The sequence below is a fragment of the Coffea eugenioides genome, chromosome 5 (genome assembly GCF_003713205.1).
Source record: "Coffea eugenioides isolate CCC68of chromosome 5, Ceug_1.0, whole genome shotgun sequence".
NCBI lineage: Eukaryota > Viridiplantae > Streptophyta > Magnoliopsida > Gentianales > Rubiaceae > Coffea > Coffea eugenioides.
In genome coordinates this window covers 4,001,995-4,022,866 of record NC_040039.1, presented here as the reverse complement: position 1 = coordinate 4,022,866, position 20,872 = coordinate 4,001,995, and the positions used below count along the sequence as shown (strand labels likewise).

The 20,872-nt window shown below is 35.1% G+C and overlaps 2 protein-coding genes across 4 annotated transcripts; one reads left to right on the top strand and one right to left on the bottom strand.

Annotated features, from left to right (window-relative positions):
• Positions 1-12,998: 12,998 nt before the first annotated feature.
• On the top strand, positions 12,999-15,699 carry LOC113772212 (mannose-1-phosphate guanylyltransferase 1-like). 3 transcript variants are annotated; one of them, XM_027316798.1, is made up of 6 exons: positions 12,999-13,204; positions 13,235-13,298; positions 13,859-13,970; positions 14,288-14,350; positions 14,439-14,678; positions 14,768-15,699. In XM_027316798.1, the coding sequence occupies exons 3-6, from the start codon at positions 13,860-13,862 to the stop codon at positions 15,437-15,439; spliced, it is 1,086 nt and encodes a 361-aa protein (XP_027172599.1). In that variant the 5' UTR covers positions 12,999-13,204; positions 13,235-13,298; position 13,859; the 3' UTR covers positions 15,440-15,699. The 3 variants fall into 3 exon arrangements, with proteins under 3 accessions (XP_027172599.1, XP_027172601.1, XP_027172598.1); XM_027316800.1 differs by lacking the exon at positions 13,235-13,298 and having other exon boundaries at positions 12,999-13,167; XM_027316797.1 differs by having other exon boundaries at positions 12,999-13,298.
• Positions 15,700-15,730: 31 nt separating this feature from the next.
• LOC113772211 (patatin-like protein 3) lies at positions 15,731-18,712 on the bottom strand. The gene is made up of 7 exons (XM_027316796.1): positions 18,611-18,712; positions 18,106-18,188; positions 17,778-18,004; positions 17,247-17,670; positions 16,801-17,106; positions 16,237-16,415; positions 15,731-16,099 (listed from the first exon to the last, which is right to left on the bottom strand). The coding sequence occupies exons 1-7, from the start codon at positions 18,618-18,620 to the stop codon at positions 15,997-15,999; spliced, it is 1,332 nt and encodes a 443-aa protein (XP_027172597.1). The 5' UTR covers positions 18,621-18,712; the 3' UTR covers positions 15,731-15,996.
• Between the last annotated feature and the right edge of the window lie 2,160 nt (positions 18,713-20,872).

Sequence of the window (20,872 nt, the reverse complement as noted above, 5' to 3'; positions counted from 1 at the left end):
CAAAAGATTAGCAATTAGTGTTACAAACAACTTGATATCTTCAAGTGCAAGTTAGTCTTACAGAGATAGGAGATGACTTGCAGAATGCTTAATATAAAGTGCAATGATAGGTAGCAATTACAAAAGATCACATATTGAGATCCATTAAGGTGCACAAAAGAACAATTTCTTAATGGATGTCAATATTATGTCAAAAGATGCAAGATTAGTAATTCAGCTGTAAAGTGCTTCAACATTAGCAAAATTAGCAATTCAAAAGGTTTCAAGGAAGTTCAGAGTTCATAATCACGCTGCTTCTTCAAGGGACTTCCAGGTGCATTGGTGGGCAGCAAGGTAGATGTATTAGCTTCAGCAAAATTCAAACCAATTTTGGAAGGTACAGTTCCAAAAACCAAGGCATAGCCAATGCCCAATCTACTATGTAACAAATATTGAAAAATTCCTTGCCACTCTTATTTTTAAACTTGGGCACAGTTGTATCTAAATCCTTATTCTATATTAGAAATAAATTACCCATTTGAAAAGGTTCAAAATTCTCATTAGACTGAATAATCATTCATCTAAGTCCAATAACACAACTAATACCCAACCAATTGTGTAGAAAATATAATTCAGAGCATCTAAATTGTAAGTAAGTAATGACAGTTCACCTCAATTAAGCTAAGCAAGTATGAGTTGAAAAGTTAAGAGGGAAAAAAAATTGCAAAAACAAAGAACAAAATAGATGCAGAACCATAAGAGATTTTTAGTCAATAATCACAAAATGAAACAAAAGGAAGAAACCACAGCTTTGTAGCAATTTGATCCATTTTGAAGTTAACAAATACCTAATTTAAAGTTGCTAAGCAATATGACAATTTAATTACTAATTATAGCATGTGGTTAAATTCTAATATTTGAGACTTGTTAAGCTTGGTCTAAACGTTTACTGCCTATAAACATAAAAACAATTTATTCTAGTACCTTGTAATTTAGTGAAAATTGCCATAGGGTTGAAAGCAATTGGTTAGCTTGTACAGTTCAAATTCATAGAATATATAAATAAGACGTTTTACCATGAGATTTACTTTGTCCGGTACAACTAAACTGTACCATGAAAACCAGCCAAAAGGTGTGAAGAAGGGAACAAAAAGGCTCCATTAACAATAAAAAGCCTCTTGAATGGCAAGAAAGAAGGGAAGAAAAGCCATTTTGGTTAAAGGTAAAGTCTAAATTGCAAGATTTTCCTGCAATAATAAGGTGACGCTCAACTAAAGTAATAACAAATATAGGGAGCACTAATTCTGCTATAATTTACAGTATAGTCTCAAAATATCATCCTGTTAAATACACAGGCCAATCCCTCAGAACAAATTGGCAAAATTTGAATGAAAAACTCATACTCTAGCAAAAGAAAATGAAAGGCAAGATTTATGCAAAGACACGAGGAAAAGGCACTTGAAAAAAATCTAAAATAATGGAAATCCTTGATGACTTACAATGCTTTTCGTCATTTGTGGCTGAAAGCCTGGGACCTAAGTACGCACAGAACTATCAAAAATAGATCCATCATTTAATGGAATAGAGATGCAAAGCAAATAAAGAAAACAGACTTTCTCCTTAATGAATGGAAAACGAAGCTTGTGAAAGAGCATTCAAATAATGAATGACCAGGAAAATCACAACCGAAACTTGATTAAAAATTTTTAAAAAAAGAGAGTAAACCTTTTAAATAGTGAATGACATAAAATATACCATATCTTAGAGTGTTGCAGCACTATGGAAGAGGAAAAAGCCCAACTTTCTCCACCTGCAATCACCCAAAAAACATGTAAAATTTAGATTAGTAAAAAGGGGAGAAAAAAGAGAAGAGAAAATTAAATACACAAAAATAAAATTCAGAATGCCTAAGCAGCGACTTTTGGATTACCAATCGAAGATAACAATCACGATGTCTGCAAAGCACTACATGGAAACTATTAACTGCCCAATTTCCAAATCGAAAGTATCTAGGGTTCTTAACCTTCCCCATTGGAGAAATTTATCAAATAACAAAAAATCATTCCACAGGGTTAAAATATTTAGGCAGATAAAAGATTTAGAAATTTATCTGAATAATAAAAAACCATTGCACAGCATAGCAATAATTAGGCAAATAAAAGATTAAATAGTTTAAACCAAGTACTCCAACATCCTAACTCATTAGATTTGGTTCCACCGCCGGCTTAACATAAACTTTCGCATTATCAACTGAATTTTAGAAATATCTAATTCAACTTGCTCCAATCAATAAAGTGAAAATTCACACTTTAAAATTTCAATTGTCCTATTTCCCGTAACTACTGCATCAAACTATCCAACCGAAGCAAAACTTTCCAGTTTTCCACACCTAATTTGATGACATCAACAATTTGTAATAAAAAAAGGAACCGTCTATAACTAAACAAAGACAACAATATACACAATCCCACGTAGTACACTACTAAATAACCCATCTTTATATCTTGAAGCTAATCTTCAAGATCTATCTCCCAGAAGAAAATGCTTAGTTGGAATGCTACAATTTTTACTCCATTGCAGGGCTCGCTGGGAAGTTTATGACAGCAAAACAGAGGATACCAATTAGCAAAGATAGGTGGTATTAAGCTAAGGTGACATTAAATAAGTCATAAATGCCCAAGATAGCAAATTTACAGGTAATTTAGAGTAAAGGCCCCAATCTTTTTTGGGACTGAGGCTATTTAAATCAAAGGTACAAGAAAAATTCAAGATTTACAGCTTGGGTTCTGAGTAAAAAATTTGAGGCATCTCTAATTGGGCAAATCAGTTGGGCTGGAGCAGCAAATTTCTCTGACTTCATATAAGTCTAAGATTTGGCAGCAACTCCAGCACTATTCTCAATTTCTTGATTTCAATAATTACCTCGCTTTCATTTTCGCTCGTGCTCAGGTCTTCTATTTTCTCTCCTCTTTCTGCCTCTCTTGCTTTCCTTATAGTATCTATTTATTTTGAGCACTCAAGCAACATTTCTTATTCTTCTTGTGGCAATCTCGGCCAAAGAAAAAATACCAAAAATACCAGAAAAAAATGAAGAAATACCCGAAGCCAACAGCATCAAACTATTCTTTCCTTTTCTCCTCCTGAACGTTTGCTCTTCAAGATGCATGAATCAGATCAAGCTAGGCAATAAGACAAGGAGACAAAACATTAATAAATTTTTTATTTCCCTTCTTAAAGTGCAACGAAGTTTTATTGTTGAAAAAAAGGAAAAAACAGAACAGTTATGGCAAGAAAGTAAGGAAACAATTATGCATAAGGGGAGAAAAAGAGGAAATAAAACTGAGAGAAAAAGTAAAACCCATTCCTGTCCTTAAAGGGCGACGAAGATTTCCTGCAAAAAAAAAAGGGAACAAAACGGTTATGGCAAGAAGGGTTAAAATAAGGAAGAAATATGCACAAGGGAAAAAATGGATAATAAAACCGAGGGGGAAAACAAACCCCGTGAGTACATGATTCCAACACATGAGGGAAAAAAATTAGGGAGAATAAGAGGAGTTCTATTCTCGGACAAAAACCTAAGCAAGAAAAATTGATTAAATTAGATCAGATCAAAGAATGTTTATAGCACAAGAACACTATGACTCAACTGATTTTTTCACCATCTATTCTCCCGTAACAAAAGGGAGATGGAAGAAGAGAAGAGAACAGGAAAGTTGAATTTGATGGGGATCTCTTCAGATATATCATTGACCAAATCTTCGGGAATGCACAATGTATGAGAGAGAGGCTAAAGAATGAATGGGACTGAGTGGTCATCTCAAGTCCATCGCTTCAAGGAAGCAGTTTGGAGTGGTCTGCAGCCGGCAGAGTTGGAGGAGCAGTTCGCCGACTTCCACCGAAAACGTCGTCACTAAACGGAACCTTTCCAAGTAGTTTCCCGCCTTTGAAGTACAATTATCAGGTGAGCAATTTTTGCAACATGAAATCAATATAGAAATGGGTTAATTTGATATCAGAGAAAGAGGAAAACACGGCAAGGGTAAGCAAGAGCAGTTCACCTGCTCTTAATTTTCCTTCTTTGAAGTACAAACTCATGTGAGTGACCCGTAATCTCTGCACCATGAAATCAAGTGTCTGCAGAAGTAGCAGTTGAACTGCTGGCTTGAAGAAGGCACTGACAAAACCCATCTCCCAAATCATGTAAAAATCCCAATTTTTTTGGTTGGATTTGCCCAGAATAGGCGCGCCGAATTTGTGCTCAGAACAGCCGTTGGTACAGAGAAATAAATAAAGGCCTTCAACGGCAAAAGAAAGAACAGGGGTTCAATGAGAAATATTTGACTGTCCAATGAGAAGGAAACGATTTAAAAGAAAAGGAACTTGATAAATGGGGTTTTTGTTCAGTGGAGTCGGTTTTTTTGCTTTTCCGCTTCATAAATGGGGTCAAGTGCTGTTTTTGTCCCAGACATGGTCTAATGAGAAAAGCAACGGTCCAATGAGAAATACATGTGATTTTGCCACATGGCAAAAGAAAAGGAAAGCACAAATAGAAAGAAAAGAAATGGTCCAGTGCCAAAAGAAAGAGAATGCTCCGGACAAGTTGCAAAGAGAAGGCTTCAACAACTTGCAAGAAATATTTGGCTTGCCACTTGTCAAATAATAAAGAAGTCACTTGGCAAGAGGAAATGAAAACAGTAAACCTTGCTCTTTTCTTATATACAAGGTAGATACTAGAATGGTTCTGCTTGCACAGCCAATGCCCAATCTATTGTGTAACAAATATTGAAAAATTTCTTGCCACTCTTTATTTTTAAACTTGGGCACAATTGTATCTAATTCTTATTCTAAATTAGAAATAAATTACCCATTTGAAAAGGTTTAAAATTCTCATCAAACTAAATAATCATTCATCTAAATCCAATAGCACAACCAATTCCCAACCTATTGTGTAGAAAATATAATTCAGAGCACCTAAATTGTAAGTAGTGACAATTCTTATGTAGATGTATATAATGTAATAAGGTGTTTACCATAGCTCACGCACACCTATTAAAATTGAAGAAATGTTGATCCTAACAATATTAGATATGAACATTATTTTTTATTTTTATTAATTGAAATACCAACCTAAATACTGTTATTATTTGCTGTTCTTTTTTCTTTTTAAGTTTAAAAATTTTTTAAAAGCATTTTTAGGCTAGAGGATTAAAGTTTTAGCTGAAAAGAAATCCGATATTAGAGATTCTTATAGAAAAGTTTATTAAGTTCAGTGATTTTGTCGTATAATTGAAAAACTTTTGTGAATTGCTTGCTTCATTGGTTATCAGGTTGTAAACATAGCATGCCAAATACGTTCACTGGCAAGATGTGGAATATATTAAGTGCGTAATCATATTTAAAAATGGGGCTAAATTTGTATTAAAAGTTTAGAAGAACACATTGGCTACACTGAAACTAATAAAATAGGAAAAAATGAATTTTGACAATCAAAACCAAGACTCAATAGTCCAAGAAAAGGGAGCAATGAAAAAGAAAGGAGGATTATTTGACCCAACATGCAAAAAATAACCCTTAATAGTTACCTAATGTTTTGAGAAGATGTTATATCTGGTAGGGCAAAATTGTCATGAAATGGTAAAAGACATACAAGCCCCTTAACAGTAGTTAACTGCTTAGTATATAAATTAAAATTTGGAGGGCATTGTTGGCAAAAGACAGCTGCTACAGTACACCCCAGCTCCTTCCTTTTGTTTGTTGAGAGGAAAAAGAAATAGACGGTAAAGAAATAGGAATGAAGCAGAAAAAATGGTAGGCTAAAATTCAGCCCAAATAGTGAGCTACTATTCTGAAAGCCTGTTATGTCTAGAAGGACAAACACGTAATTTTAAGTAAAAGAACAAAAATGCCCTACAATAGTTATACACTGTTTAGACCAGGATACACTTTATGAGGTTATTGCTGGAAAACAAAAAACACAGTAGCTGCTCTTCTCCCATATTTTGCAACGTGGATCAACGTGGGAGAAGAAGCCTTAGGTTTTTATATATATGTATAAGATATATAAACTACTTAAAGCCGCGAAGCCTGATGAACAGTTGATTTTGCCGGTTTCGCTGTGGTTTTGCAGCTAATTTTGTCCTTTTTCATCTTTTCGCGGGCTTCATGTAGCGCCCTTGCTTCTGTTTCCGCTTGTCCTTGTTGCTTTTTTTGTTGCTTTGTTCCCATTCTGCCCTTTCCCTTGGTTCGCCTGTAATTTTGTCCCCAATTTTGTCCTTTTGTTTCTCCTGGATCTTCCGCTGTTGCCTGACTTTACTCACAAATGTTAGCTTTTCTCCCCAATTTCGTCCTTTTCTTTCTCCTCCATTTTCTTTCTTCAAACGATAATTCTCTCTTCTCTTTTATATTTATTATGATATTCATTAATCAATAAATTAATTACTCAAAATATATATATTAACAAACATATTGATTTTGTAAAAAATAATGCCTCGAGTCACCTTATTGTAATTTAAATTTCTGTAACACATAAGCTCATGTACTATTCGTTGACTTTGAATAAGATATTCATTAATCAATAAATAAATTACTTCATGATTAGATAAATATAATGAGCTAACAAGTGTTAGTAATTTTTGACATCAATGATCTAATAGACTGTTTAAAATTACTCTTTAAAATTGTGTTTTTTCTCCATAACACAGAAGCCCATGTACTATTTGTTGATTTTGGGTAATATATTCATTAATCAATAAATAAATGACTTCATGATTACATAAATATTAATGAGCTAACAACCATGATTAATTTTTCATATCAATGAGCTAATAGACTCTTTAAAATTGTGTTCGCTACAAGGAATGCAGATAACAGAAGGTTGGCAGATAACAGAAGGTGGTTCAACCGGTCAACCCGGTGAACCGGCCATGAAACCGGGCTGGTCCAATGCTGATTTGAACCTCCGACTTCAAGCATAAAAGCTACGCGCACTCACCACTAGCCTAGCAGTTCACTTGGTGCTTATTCACTCCTTCTATATTATATATTAGATTTTTATTCTTATTTTATTTCTTCAAAACAATATTTGTTTGGAATCTTTTAATAAAATTTTATTATTCTCTAAATTCTATAAATTATGAAATGGATTTAAAAAATAACATATTACACAATTCATTTTAAAAACAAATATTATTCTTAATAACCTTTTGTGCTTAAAATTCAAAAATAAACTAGATAATTACACTTAGATAAAATTTTATACTTGAAGTTTGGTGGATTACTAATTAAATTTAGGTTTTGTTAATTCTTATAAGAATTAATGATTCTATAATAAATTGGACTAACTGAGTATTTACTATAAGGGTTAATCGCACTTTATCCCCTTTAAGTATAGGTCATTTCTCACTTTACCCCACAACGTTTGTTTTTCCTCAGTTTATCCCATCCGTCAACAATTGCACGTTAAAAACTTCAAGATGCCGAAATTGCCATTGGGTAGTTAATAGGGCTCCGTAGTTATTGCAAATTGATTTTTGAGTTGGATGTGTGCATTTTTCATCAGCAGTTCAAGGTGGTGCATGGTTTTCTAATTGATAATATTTCTGTTGAATTGTCACTTTCACAGTCTCTTAAGTATTTCCTTCCTCCAGCACCTAGTTACCCTCACTCTTTCAATTTCATCAGTTGAACACTTAAAAAGTTGCTTAGCACTTTTTCCTCCTTAAAAGAGATTTTTTTCTTCCAAAGATTCAGACTATCACTTTTTGAATAAACATAAAAAGTTTGATTTCAAAGAACAGCAGAGTGAATCTGCTATCTAATATACTGTGAACTTTAACTAATCCTCAGGCTAACATGACAGTTCAAAGCCTTTAGAAACAGTTTGGATTATTCTAGCAGACCCACGAGTACTAATCCAACAGAGCAAAGCAGAATATGAGCAAAAAATTACAGAGGAGGAAATTATCCATTAGGAAATCACAGATGTTTCAAACTAACCTAAGCATCAGCCAGTAAACGTGCAAGAAGCTTTCTCACAAACATAAAATTCAAAAAATTATATGCTTCTTCTTTTTCCTTCTCTGCTTCTTCTGCCAAGAAGCGCAAATTCAAATTCCACTCCAATAGTAAGGCCTACGTCCAGTACCATACCCTCGTCGTCGAGGAGGGCTCCAACGTCCCTCTCCGCGAGTACGTCAATGCCGAATTCCTCCGCCCTGTGCTTCCTCCTGACCCTCTTTCTTCTGAACCCTATTTCGACCTAGGCGACGTCGTCGATGCCTACTATAGGGACGGCTGGTGAACTGGTGTCGTCACCGCTTTTCTTCTTCAGCACCACGACGCCGACCGCCACTACCACCACAAGCAGCCCCAGTCCCCCTCTCTTCTGAGGTTCGTCGTCACCTTTCCCAATCCACCCGACGAACTTCACTTTCCTCCTTCCCAATTGAGATTTCACCACCGATGGGTCAATTGCACCTGGGTCCGACCCGCCAAGCAGGTGCCGTTTCTATTTCTGGTGTCGTTTCATGTTCTTTAATGGAGGTTTTGGAGGTTTTGCTAGGAATACAGAAGAAGAAAGAGGCTGATAGAGGGGAGAGAGACTTGACCGACAATGACAAAGAGGAAGGAAACCTTTTGTCTTCTGGTTTCCCTTTTCTTGTCCCATGTGCCCGATGGAGGGAAATTTCCTCCTCCATTGTTCCAGGACAATTTTGGAAATTTGTTTTGACATATGGGTATTTTGGGTTGTTCATTATTTTCTTAAGGATATTACTGTCTTTTCATTATTCTGTTAATCTCCGTTAGAGTTGACTGTTAGTATTTGGGATAAACTGAAGAAAAACAAACGTTGGGGGGTAAAGTAAGAAATGACCCATACTTAAAGGGGATAAAGTGCGATTAACCCTTACTATAACATAGTTTATTATAGTTTTAACCATATCAAAAATTATAAAACATAATATTTAAATATATGTAGTGACCCACCGGTTGCACCATTCACCCACTGGTTGAACCAGTAACCCGTTGACCCACCTCTTTCACCGGGTTCCTCTCCGGGCCGGGTTTAATAACTATTGTTTACCCTGCTCAACGAAAACAATTATTCTATCAACCTCTTTGACAGAGACTTCATCCAACAATCCTGATCAACAAATGTTCATTACAGCTTATGAGACATAACAGTTATATTCCCCTAAATTATCCATCATTTATGTAATGAAATAAAAAATTTACCACCAACTATGAAATTCCTCTCATTACACAACTTCACAAAATTTTACCATTACCGCCCACTCTAAATATTTACAATAATAACCACACATATATAAACAAAAAAACAAATAATATAAACAACATCAAACAATCATAACATACATTTTCTCACCCAAAATATATATATCAAAAAAATTTCATTTTCTCAAAAATATATATATATCAACAAAAACTTCACACACATCCAATAAATATAAATCAACTATACCAATCTATCTTTAACTTCCATTCACTTCACCAACCATTTTCTAAAAATATCCAATAATTTCTTTCTATTCAAAAAATAGTTATAATTAATTCTATACCCTTTATATATAATTTATCTTCCACAATGTATATATTAACAAAAATATTTATTCTCTAAAAACACAACTTTAATTCTATAATACAAACACAGACTTATTTTCGCTACATAAACATATAAATATATTTTTATATCCTATTTATTACCCATTTTATATATCTCCACTTTTTCCAAAATATATTTTACTCCAACCAATTATTTTTCACAATATAACATAATTTCTCTCTATTTAAAAAATACTCCTTAAATAATATTCGTTAATAATTGAATTATTAACTTAAAGTTCTTCCATTTTTAAATTAAATAACATAACACAAATGTAACTACCATAAAACACTTATCAACAAAAAATCCATAGCTATTTAATAAATACAAATTAATTATACCACTTTCCATTACCTTCCATTAACTATATTCCAAAAATATTACTTCAATAATATTTCAAAAACTAAAAAATTCAAAAATATACAACCAAAAACCAAAATTAAAAAAAAAACTTTTCTCTAAAATTATAACCTACATTATCATTAAACAATCAACAATGGACACCCCGCGAAACTCGCGGGGCACCAGGCCTAGTATATATATATATATATATATATATAGAGCTCCTTTAAAAAGAAAAGAGAAAATCAAAAGGGATTAAAAAAATACTTCCTCCGTCCCACTTTGATAGTTCTGTATTTCTTTTTCATCTGTCCCAAATTGTAGTCCACTTTCCAATTAAAGAATGTAGTTATATTTTAATTTTCCTAAAATACCCTTATTCAATGTAAGTAGTTATTACTATAAACCTACTCCATTTAATGAGAGTTGATTCTTTTTTTACAATCAATTCAAGTTCCCATAAAGTTGTACCATATTTAATGTGAGGGTATTTTAGGAAAATAGCAATCTAAATTTACTTTTCCAACAAAGTTAACTATTTTTTCTTAAACTGTGTGAAAAAAGAAACAGAATTATCAAAGTGGGACGGAGGGAGTAATAAAGATTATCTAGCTTAATTGAATCGTGCCCGAAAGGGAAAAATCAAAATTTACCAAGGAGTTATTGACTTGCATCCTGTTCATGGCGTCAGACTATAAACCATCATGATCATTATCATTTAAAATGCCAATTTGCCTTTACTAGAAACTTTGAATAATTACAATTAACTTGTACCTAATTTCTAGTAATATTTTTCTCTACTTCTTTAAAGCCCAAGACATTGACTTCAAGGTTATCTAATAAAACGATATATAATTGGAAAAAAAAAATACCGAACGTTTTACACAACCAGAGATAGGAACGTAGCATATTGAATTGGTGCAAACCAAAACCAACCAGCGGCTTGATAAATTGCGTCTGGTGGGCATAAAAAAAGTAAAAAAAAAAAAACCCGCTTTGCTCTAGGAATATGGAGGAGGGTAATTGACTTGTTCTTCATTCAAAGCAGACGTGAAATGAAATGTCATGCATTTTGTTAGTCTGTTTTTTAGCGTCTGTCTGTGATTGTGAATCTCCATCCCTCAAGTTTTCTACGCTGTATTTTGGGTCTCAATAAACACAAAAATGGAGGTGTTCTTGTGGGAAGGAAAGCTGGGAATTCAGGATTAGCATGAGGACGGCTGGGCCATATTAAATATCTAAAAATCAATAAATCAATAAATACGTAGATTTGATCCGTTGCAATTAATTATGTATGCAAAAAAAAAATTGGTATATTTTGACTTAAAATATGGGGGTGCATTTGGATTAGCTATTTTTTGGGATATTTTTGAAAAAAAAATTACTATAGCAGATTTTTTTATAGTATATTTTGAAATATTTTTAGAAAATATTTTGGAATATTTAAGAGTAAAAGAGTTTTTAAAATATATTTTGAGATATTTTTTAAACATTAAAAAAATTTAAACTACTTTTTAGAGTACTTTTTAAAAATTTTAATAATATCTGAAAAACTAATTTTTGAAAAATTCAGCAATCGAAACAGAGACTTCCAAGCTCAGGCTAAAAGCTCCAAACTTTGGTTAAACGATCAAAAACACTAAACTAACCACCAGCCTTTGGGCTGGTGGCCACTACCAAGTCCTTAAGGCATGATACGGTGAGAGGTCAAGGGTTCTCTAAAAAATTCAGATGGTGTGTAGTGTACTCGTATGATCCGATAGTGATTCACTCTCCATTGACTCCCTGTAGGTCTAGTTGGTCTTCCCCTTAAATTGGAATAGAGTAAAATTATATAAATAAAGTGACGATTGACAAAAAAAAAGATCAAAAACACTAAACTACCGTGTGTTATTTTTGAATAGTTTCTAGTTTTAGGCTTTGTTAATTTTAAAGACAAAAAAAAAGTAGTAATACTATAAATACTAGGGATAATTTCACAAACCTCCCTTGAGGTTTCTGACACTTGCACTGAGACCCCTCTAGGTTTTAAAATTTTCACCTAGCTCCCTTGCTTTTCAAATTTGGTAACAATTCAGTCCAATTAGGATTAAAATATTACTATCATGATAGAGATGACATTTATATTCCATGAATACCCTCTTCCTCCCTATATTAGTACAAGATTGCTTGTTAATAAAAACCTACTAGTTTTCCTTTCGTAATAATATTAGTGTAACGCTTTTTGAATTTCACTTATAAACATTTATGTATTTAATATAAATTAAATTATTCAAAGTAAAATGCTCATAAATAACTAGTACTTTATTCATATAATGGAAGAAATTCGTAAAGAACTAGTATGTTATGAACAATTTTTTTTTCTACTTTCAAATACTTCATTTATATTAAATACAAAACATACTAGTTTTCCTTTCGTAAAAATATTTGTGTAACGGCTTTTGAATTTTATTTGCAAATATTTATGTATTTAACATAAATTAAATGATTCAGAATAAAATACCCATAATCATCTCTACCTTTTTATTAACAGGCAATCTTGTACTAATATAGGGAGGAAGAGGGTATTCATGAAATATAAAATGTCATCTCTATCATGATAGTAATATTTTAATCCTAATTGGACTGAATTGTTACCAAATTTGAAAAGCAAGGGAGCTAGGTGAAATTTTTAAAACCTGGAGGGATCTCAGTGCAAGTGTCAAAAACCTCAGGGGAGGTTTGTGAAATTATCCCTAAATACGATAAAGGAAAAAGAGGAAAGAGTAAAACATTAATAATTCTTTCAAACGGCTTAGCTTAATGTTGTTTCCCCTTTTCCAAAACATACCAAGATTATTAGTACCTTGTAGGGGAACTAAACTACACATATACAAAGCACATTGCACGTCATTAATTGAACAAATGAGGACCAGTAATCAGCCTGTTGCTCTTTACATTAATAATATTTCGTGGTTCTTAATATTCGACGTCGTTTTCCGGCGCTGACGTCAGCAAGGAATCGACCCAACAGAATCATTTTTTTATTTTTTAATGCAATCATTTTCGGTGTCAATTATTTTTACCCAACCCAGAATCCCAGATCAGCTCATATCTTCGTCGGCAAGTGATCAGTCCGTAAATCTTCATCTTTTTCTTGCCAAGTGAACTGAATTTCTGGTCTAGTAGCAAGTTAGAGGAGCATTTCTGTGGAAAGCACTGATTTTCCGTCGACTTCTATTTGCGTGAGGATACATTATAGTCTTTCTTACATCATTATTCCTGTGGGCTGTGGTGTAGTTGGATATTATTGTTTCTTATCTCTTGCCTCTGTTTCTCAAATTTTCTGCTTCCTCAAACGAGAAAAGGCTCAGAGGTATTTCACTGCCAAATTTTGCTATTTTTTCTTCGTTCTTTCCCCTTATTTACTCGTGGAATATTCTTATTCAGGCCACTTTTGCTTTCGCTTTTTTAACCTTTCTGTGCATTTAAATTTCACTGCTAATTTTTCCCCCTTTTATGTTGTTAGTTTGTATTAGTATTGTAAATGCACTGTGTTACAATTTTTGGTTTAGCTTTAATTCGAAATTAATCAAACAAAGGATAGTTGTTTGCGTGCATATAAGATGTTTGTGAAAAGCCTTAATGAAAATGTAAATACGAGAGCCTAATGGAACAAGAATTCTTTCCTGTCAATCTTGGCATATAAACTGTTGTGAAGTACCGACAACTTTAATCTTGGAGGTCAGAATGAGAAATTTGATATTGCTTTTTGTATACACATGTCAATATGCAGTTCTTTGCTCGTGCATGCTTCTCTTCTTTGGCATTGATATATATGGATGGGAGTGGATTCACTTTTGAATGAGTTTTTCTTCTCTTCCTTGCATAGTTCTCTGTTCACATAATACGATAACCAGGAGCATATCATTTCAGGATGAAGGCACTTATTCTTGTTGGAGGCTTTGGCACTCGTTTGAGGCCACTGACATTAAGTGTCCCTAAGCCACTAGTGGATTTTGCTAATAAACCAATGATCTTGCATCAGGTATGTCACTTGCAAATTCGTTTTTGCATTCATATTGTTGTTGATTATGTTGATGCATATAAACTTCCAGCATCAGTTCCGCTTCAAAGCCGTCAAGTATATTTCAGGTTTCACTCTGATTTGGCTGTTTTGAAGCCTGAGCATGCTACATCATATCCTGGTTTCTGTGATCAGATGTAGAACATGTGATTTCAAACTCTTTGTTCAGATATCAAACACAACTGCTGTCTATGCATGCAAGTGCTGCATGTTCACAATGCAGATTTATAAGTTAGTGTAGGCCTGCATGTTAATCATGTCAGTTTTGGTGATTTCAGATTGAGGCTCTTAAGGCTATCGGAGTGACTGAAGTGGTTCTTGCAATCAATTACCAGCCAGAAGTAAAATACTAGAAGGCCTCTGTCATTTGTGAATTTTATGATACATTTACTAAGGAAGCACTAAACTGAACGAGACTTATTGTCATAGGTGATGCTGAATTTCCTGAAAGACTTCGAGGCAAAGCTTGGGATCAAGATCACATGCTCACAAGAGACTGAGCCACTTGGAACTGCAGGCCCCCTTGCTTTGGCTAGGGACAAGCTGGCAGATGGTTCTGGCGAGCCATTTTTTGTTCTGAACAGTGATGTTATCAGTGAATATCCACTCAAAGAGATGATTGAATTCCACAAATCGCATGGGGGTGAGGCTTCCATTGTGGTAACTAAGGTAAAGTTCTGCTACTTAAACTTTTCCTGGCTTTGCATGTCTGGATCGCCATTGGATTTTCTGATTTCTGAGTTCAATGAACCACACAGGTGGATGAACCTTCAAAATATGGGGTTGTTGTCTTGGAAGAATCGACTGGACAGGTGGAGAGGTTTGTGGAGAAGCCAAAACTATTTGTTGGCAACAAAATTAATGCTGGCATTTACCTTCTGAACCCTTCTGTTCTTGATCGAATTGAATTAAGGCCCACTTCAATTGAGAAAGAAGTGTTCCCAAAAATTGCAGCAGAGAAAATGCTTTATGCTATGGTTTTGCCTGGGTTCTGGATGGACATTGGGCAGCCGAGGGATTACATCAGTGGCCTGCGATTGTATCTGGATTACTTGAGGAAGAAAGATGCCTCAAAATTGGCTTCTGGAACTCATATTGTTGGAAATGTTCTTGTGCATGAGAGTGCCAAAATAGGAGAGGGTTGCTTGATTGGACCTGATGTTGCAATTGGCCGTGGATGTGTGGTTGAGGCAGGTGTTAGACTCTCACGCTGCACGGTAATGCATGGAGTTCGCATCAAGAAACATGCCTGCATCTCAAGCAGTATCATTGGCTGGCACTCGACAGTTGGGGAGTGGGCTCGTGTGGAGAACATGACCATTTTGGGAGAAGATGTTCATGTTTGTGATGAAATCTACAGCAACGGCGGTGTAGTTTTGCCCCACAAAGAGATTAAATCAAGCATCTTGAAGCCAGAGATTGTTATGTGAAACTGTGTTGCTAGCTCTAGGTGATAGAGACTTCATATTTCTCATATTTATGTGTGTTCTTTCCCCACCTTTTTTTTTGCCTCCTCTTCAAATGTAAAATTTAGCCTGAGCAAGTTTGAGTGAATTGAGCAATTTGGCGCAAGGTTGATGTCTGTTGTGAAAGGAGATGAGTATAGGTCACTGGTGTGAAATATGTAATATTTTCTGTATGTAGAAATAAATTATTGGTTGTTGGAGAACGAAAAGTAATTTTAGCTTTCCGTTAAACTTTCAATAAGATGCGCATATCAATACTATGTGAAACAAACACTTATTTCAGCAGTGCAAATACTTGTACAATCCAAATACTTATTACAGGCACAAAATTATTTGTTTATGACACTAATCGAGCAAAACAGTACTCATCAGCTATGAGATAAGTGTTTTTGCTCTTTATTTAAGACTTCTTGTACTCATCATACTCCACGCCATGGATGCTAATACAGCTGAAGCTTCCATCTTTATTTGAACAATGTGCATAGAACTGCATGCCTGCTAGCTATATATTGCTCCATCAATCAAGGATAATCATCATCATCATCATCATCACTCTTGATCCATAAATTGGCAACGGCATCTCCCTGGCAACTCTTTCTTTCAGCAGACAATCGGGCTGCCAAGCTGCAATATACAAGAAGAAAGAAATTATTATTACTACAAACTGGGGAGTAGCCTTTTATGTACTTGCTGAATATGTTTGTTAGATGAGTGCTCTAATCCAGCAGATACAAAAAAATATGATATATCATAAAACATACTCCTTGAGTGCCTCAGCATTGGTCATCGGCTGCCCGTCAACAGGTTCATACTCTTCTTTGTCTATATTCATCGTGGTGACATTCTTATTGAGCAGCTCTTTTCCCAACTCTTTCAGGTGCTGAAGGTGCTTCGGGTCGGATTCGTCGAATGCCATATCGTTCTTATCCAGACCAGGATACTTATAGGATAATTCAATACAAAACATTAGATAAATGTAGCGGATAAGCACATTTTGAGAAATCAATCCATTTGGAGCACAAATCAGCTAATGCTCTTCTTTTCTTTTTATTGGTTTTGGTTGGGGGGTTTGGGGGAAGGGGATGGTAGACAACTAGCATGTATGAAAATTGAACTCAAGTTGCTCGTATTTGCAAATCATACTACCATGTAAGACTTTAACATGAACTTTTACTAAATGAGAATTGACAAGCTACTCATTGAAAGTGCAAAAATATCACTCAGTGTTAAACGTCCAGTGAACTATCAGAAATAGCAAATGGCTCAAGCAGTAGAGGCACGGATCATAAATAGGCAAGTGATTGGCACTGATAAATTTCACATACCTGGATCCGAAGATAGTTTTTGATTGGTGTGATTCCCAAAGCTTTAATTACTAAGGACATATAGACGTCAATCATTTCATCATTGGCACTCCTGAGAGCATCAATAATGGGGGTGGAGGAGAAAGATGGTGCACCTAACCAGGCTAATATTCCCCAGTCGTCAGGATCCGTAACATCAACACTTTTGTCACCCGAGGCTCCAGTTCCTAGTGAAAGAACTATAAACTTGGAGAAGTCGAGGCTTCCATCAGGACTGATAACTCTTTTCTTCTGATTCACTACCGCATCACGTATAGCTAGCAGAGTCTTTAAACAAAAAAATTAATGGTCATAGGCAGAAAGAAATAAGCCACCAGACACCAGTTGTTAACATTCAAGTTCTGCAGCTAGTATCCTTTTAGTTATTAAAAGGCAACACCAAGCAGTACTGGATAGTATAAACTTACCGGATTATTGGCTGCCAAACCACCATCAACCATGCAAAACTTGTTGAGGCCATTAGTAAAGGGATGTGGAGGGAGATAGGTTGGAGCTGCAGATGTACTTATGCAAGCATCAGAGAGATTAAAATTCCAAGACTCATCACGTTTTGCCTGCCTGGAGGAGAAAACAAATGGTTGGAAGCGGAGGACATCATAAGCTGGGATGACAACATTGGTGATTGTGTCAGTGAGCTGCTTCACTCCCATCAGACCCATGATTTTGCTACGCAGATACTTTCCATCATATTTGGGAAGCAAGAATGCTTTCTCAAAACGAGTAAGGTAATTCAATAAGAATGTAGGGAGACCAAGCTTTTCTACTGCAAAGCTGAACCATTGAAATAGCAGGGTGATTATTGATATATTTCCACTCATATCTTCATCATTCCTGCAACAGCAATTAATTGGCAAGATAACTAAGTAATTCTATACTCATTCTTATTTAATTAATTAATAATGATTCATGTTTATGTATATGAGTAGTTGTTATAGTACAAAGGTTTTGCTGCAAGTTTTGTTGGTGCCTCTCGTTCTTTGGGGAAGATATACTGACTCTCCTTTAAATAAAAGTCAACAACTTCTTGGGCAGTAAACAGGGGTTTGCGTTTCTCAGGATCATCACCATCAGGCGTGGTGAGCATTGCACTTATAAGGCCTCCTGTGCTTGTCCCTGCAATGATGTCAAAATAGTCTGCAATCCTAGCTTCTGGTCCATCAAGGTTCTGAAATTAAGAAAACAAATTAATAGCCAACACATTCAACATGTCTCAAGCAGGGGATTATGATACAATTGTGCATGAGAGAACTGAGATAGACAAACTACCTTGAGCTCATCTTCAAGAAATGCCAGGATGGTTGCAGGAATAACCCCTCTCACACCTCCTCCATCGATGCTTAAAATTGTGACTGCAATAACACATTAAATGCATACAAGAATGTAACAAAATACTAATCAACTGTAATTGCTTTTTTTTTTTTTTTTGTAAAGTGAACCACATTCTTCACTCTGTTTGAACTAGAGCAAAAAATTAACATATGCAGACTTTGTGTACATTCGGCACAACAACTATAGCAAACAGCAAACATAGGCAGCATGGAGTGGTCTTCTAGCAATGTACATTCATGAGATCACCTGATGATTTGGCAATTACTTGAGAGTAAATTCTGCACCATACATTTTGAATTCTTGATGCAACTAATAATTGTTACAGCATATGTAACATCCAATTTATGCTGTCATTCTATTCCTCTACATTGATTAACACTATAGGTTGCAGAAATAAAAACCCAGGCATGAGTATGACCATGTGTGAATGTCTATAGCTTACCACTTGCCATGATGACTGATTGCTTTCTGGATAGCGACTGTGGTACTAGGTAGCTTGATGAGTTATATCAGGGTAACTTTGCCTCTTATATAGGAAAAATGGGAGAAGTCCTATTGATGCATTTAGTATGGAAAATGGAAAATGATAAAAGCAAGAAGCAAAGCATGGGAACAGATAAAAGCAGATAATTGTAAAAGTAGGAAGCTAGGAAAAATGATAAAAGCAAGAAGCAAAGCATGGGAACAGATAAAAGCAGGTAATTGTAAAAGTAGGAAGCTAGGAAAAAATGATAAAAGCAAGAAGCAAAGCATGGGAACAGAAAAGAGCAGAGAATTGTAAAAGTAGGAAGCTAGGAATGAAAAAAAATTGAAAGGTAAAAAAGATGGAACAAAGTAGAAGCCAAGCAAAGGATGAATTTAAGGACAAGGTAGATATAGTTCTTGTAGTTCCCTTGGGCTATACATAGCAAGGCAAAAGGATGGAGACCTCCATGAAATTGTAGTAGCAATACAACAACCAAGACAGATTATAAAGCACCATTGATATTTGTATACTGGAGAAGCACTCATTCATAAAAACATCTATCAAGCAAGACACCAAGCAAAAGAGCCTCTTCTGATCTTGCAATATCTAATTCATTACTCAGTTGATGATGCTTATCCGGCAATCAAGCTGGATTTTCCACCTTTATCTGGTAGAAAATGTAGTGTCCTTAATTGGTTGATAGTATTAGCATGGAAGACAAGCAGTCTGCCTTGGCAATTCTTTTTCTCAGCAGACAATTGGAATAGCAAGCTGCATGCATCAAGAAGCAACAGTTGAACTCTTTATCTACATTAACTTGAAGCCTATACAATTTCGTAGCCCTACAAGGTCCATCTAATAATTAGCATAAATGAAATCAATTGCCTACTTTGTCTGATTTTATTCCCCCATCGAAGGGGCCAAGCTGCTCACATCCCATTTACTCAAGTTTACCTGTGTATGTTTATGATGTGTCACAGTCGCCTAATAAAACATGCAAGAAAAAGAAAGACACCCCTGCTCAAAAATCACAAGAAAAAATGGAAAACCACTAATGGCCAAACGGGTGGAGAAGCAATCGTCACTTTCCTTAATCTGTCTATGATTTTTCTTCCAGCAAAATGGAACAAAAAGAAAGAAAAACTACTAAGAATACTTCCAATAAAGAAAAAGAAAAGGCCTATCACAGGGTTTCTGATACAAGACACAACCATCCTTTTTACACAATATATCAAACAGATAAGAATAGGATTCAAATATCATCGAAGCAAGAAATTAAAAAGAAAAAAAAAAGATTCACAGAACAATTAAAGAAGCGGTAACACTTGAAAGAAACAAACCAAAGCACGAATAAAGCAAGATTCTGAGAAAGAATCAAATGAAAGAAAAAGTACAAATCCAGACAACTTCATTCATGCTTGAAACAATTTAAGATGAAGAAACAAAGAAAAAACTTGTCTGATAGGAATTTGTCATATCTCAGGAGCTCCCAAGAACTGCTTTCCTGCCTCTCCCCGCACTCAAATTGCAGGGATTAAACAGAAATTCGGTCGTTGCCCGCCAAACGGCTATTTTTCCCGCGTAGGTCCATATGCTCTGGGCCCAACTGGGAATCCACTGTCCATATTGATCGGCACTATTAGATAAAGCCCAGTCCAGCCCATTAAGAAAATAAAAAAGCATCAGACTTTAAAGTTCGTGACCAACAATTTTTGCCTGGGCCCAAGTGTTTTATGTTTTTCATTCCTTGGTTTATATGCTTTGGTTTGCTAATGGCATGCTACAATTGCCAAGGAAAATAGATTTGTGACAAATGCGGTGTTAACTTTGAAATTAATAAACAACTCTTTTTTTTTAATTCAGTTATTCGAAACATGCCCCGACTCGGACCACTTAGGACATGAGCCGACACACTAAATCAGGGGATACGACGCAGCCTCTCTCGACACACCCAGATTTGATAGGGGGGTTTCAAGTTTAGAAAAAGATACGAATCCAAAACCTCATTCAGCCTAAGAATCCGCTTTACAGCTAGACTATCCCCTGAGAGCTTAATCGACAACTCTTGTCTATTACTTTTCTAGGTCTTTCTTTTTTATTCTTTAATTATCCCTCTGTTTTAAATGTATATCCACCCCCTTGATTTGTATATATTTTTCTGTATCTCTAACATTCTTGACGATACAAAATTAAGAATCGAGCGAGTTATAGTATATCTATAACCTTTCAAAATTCCGA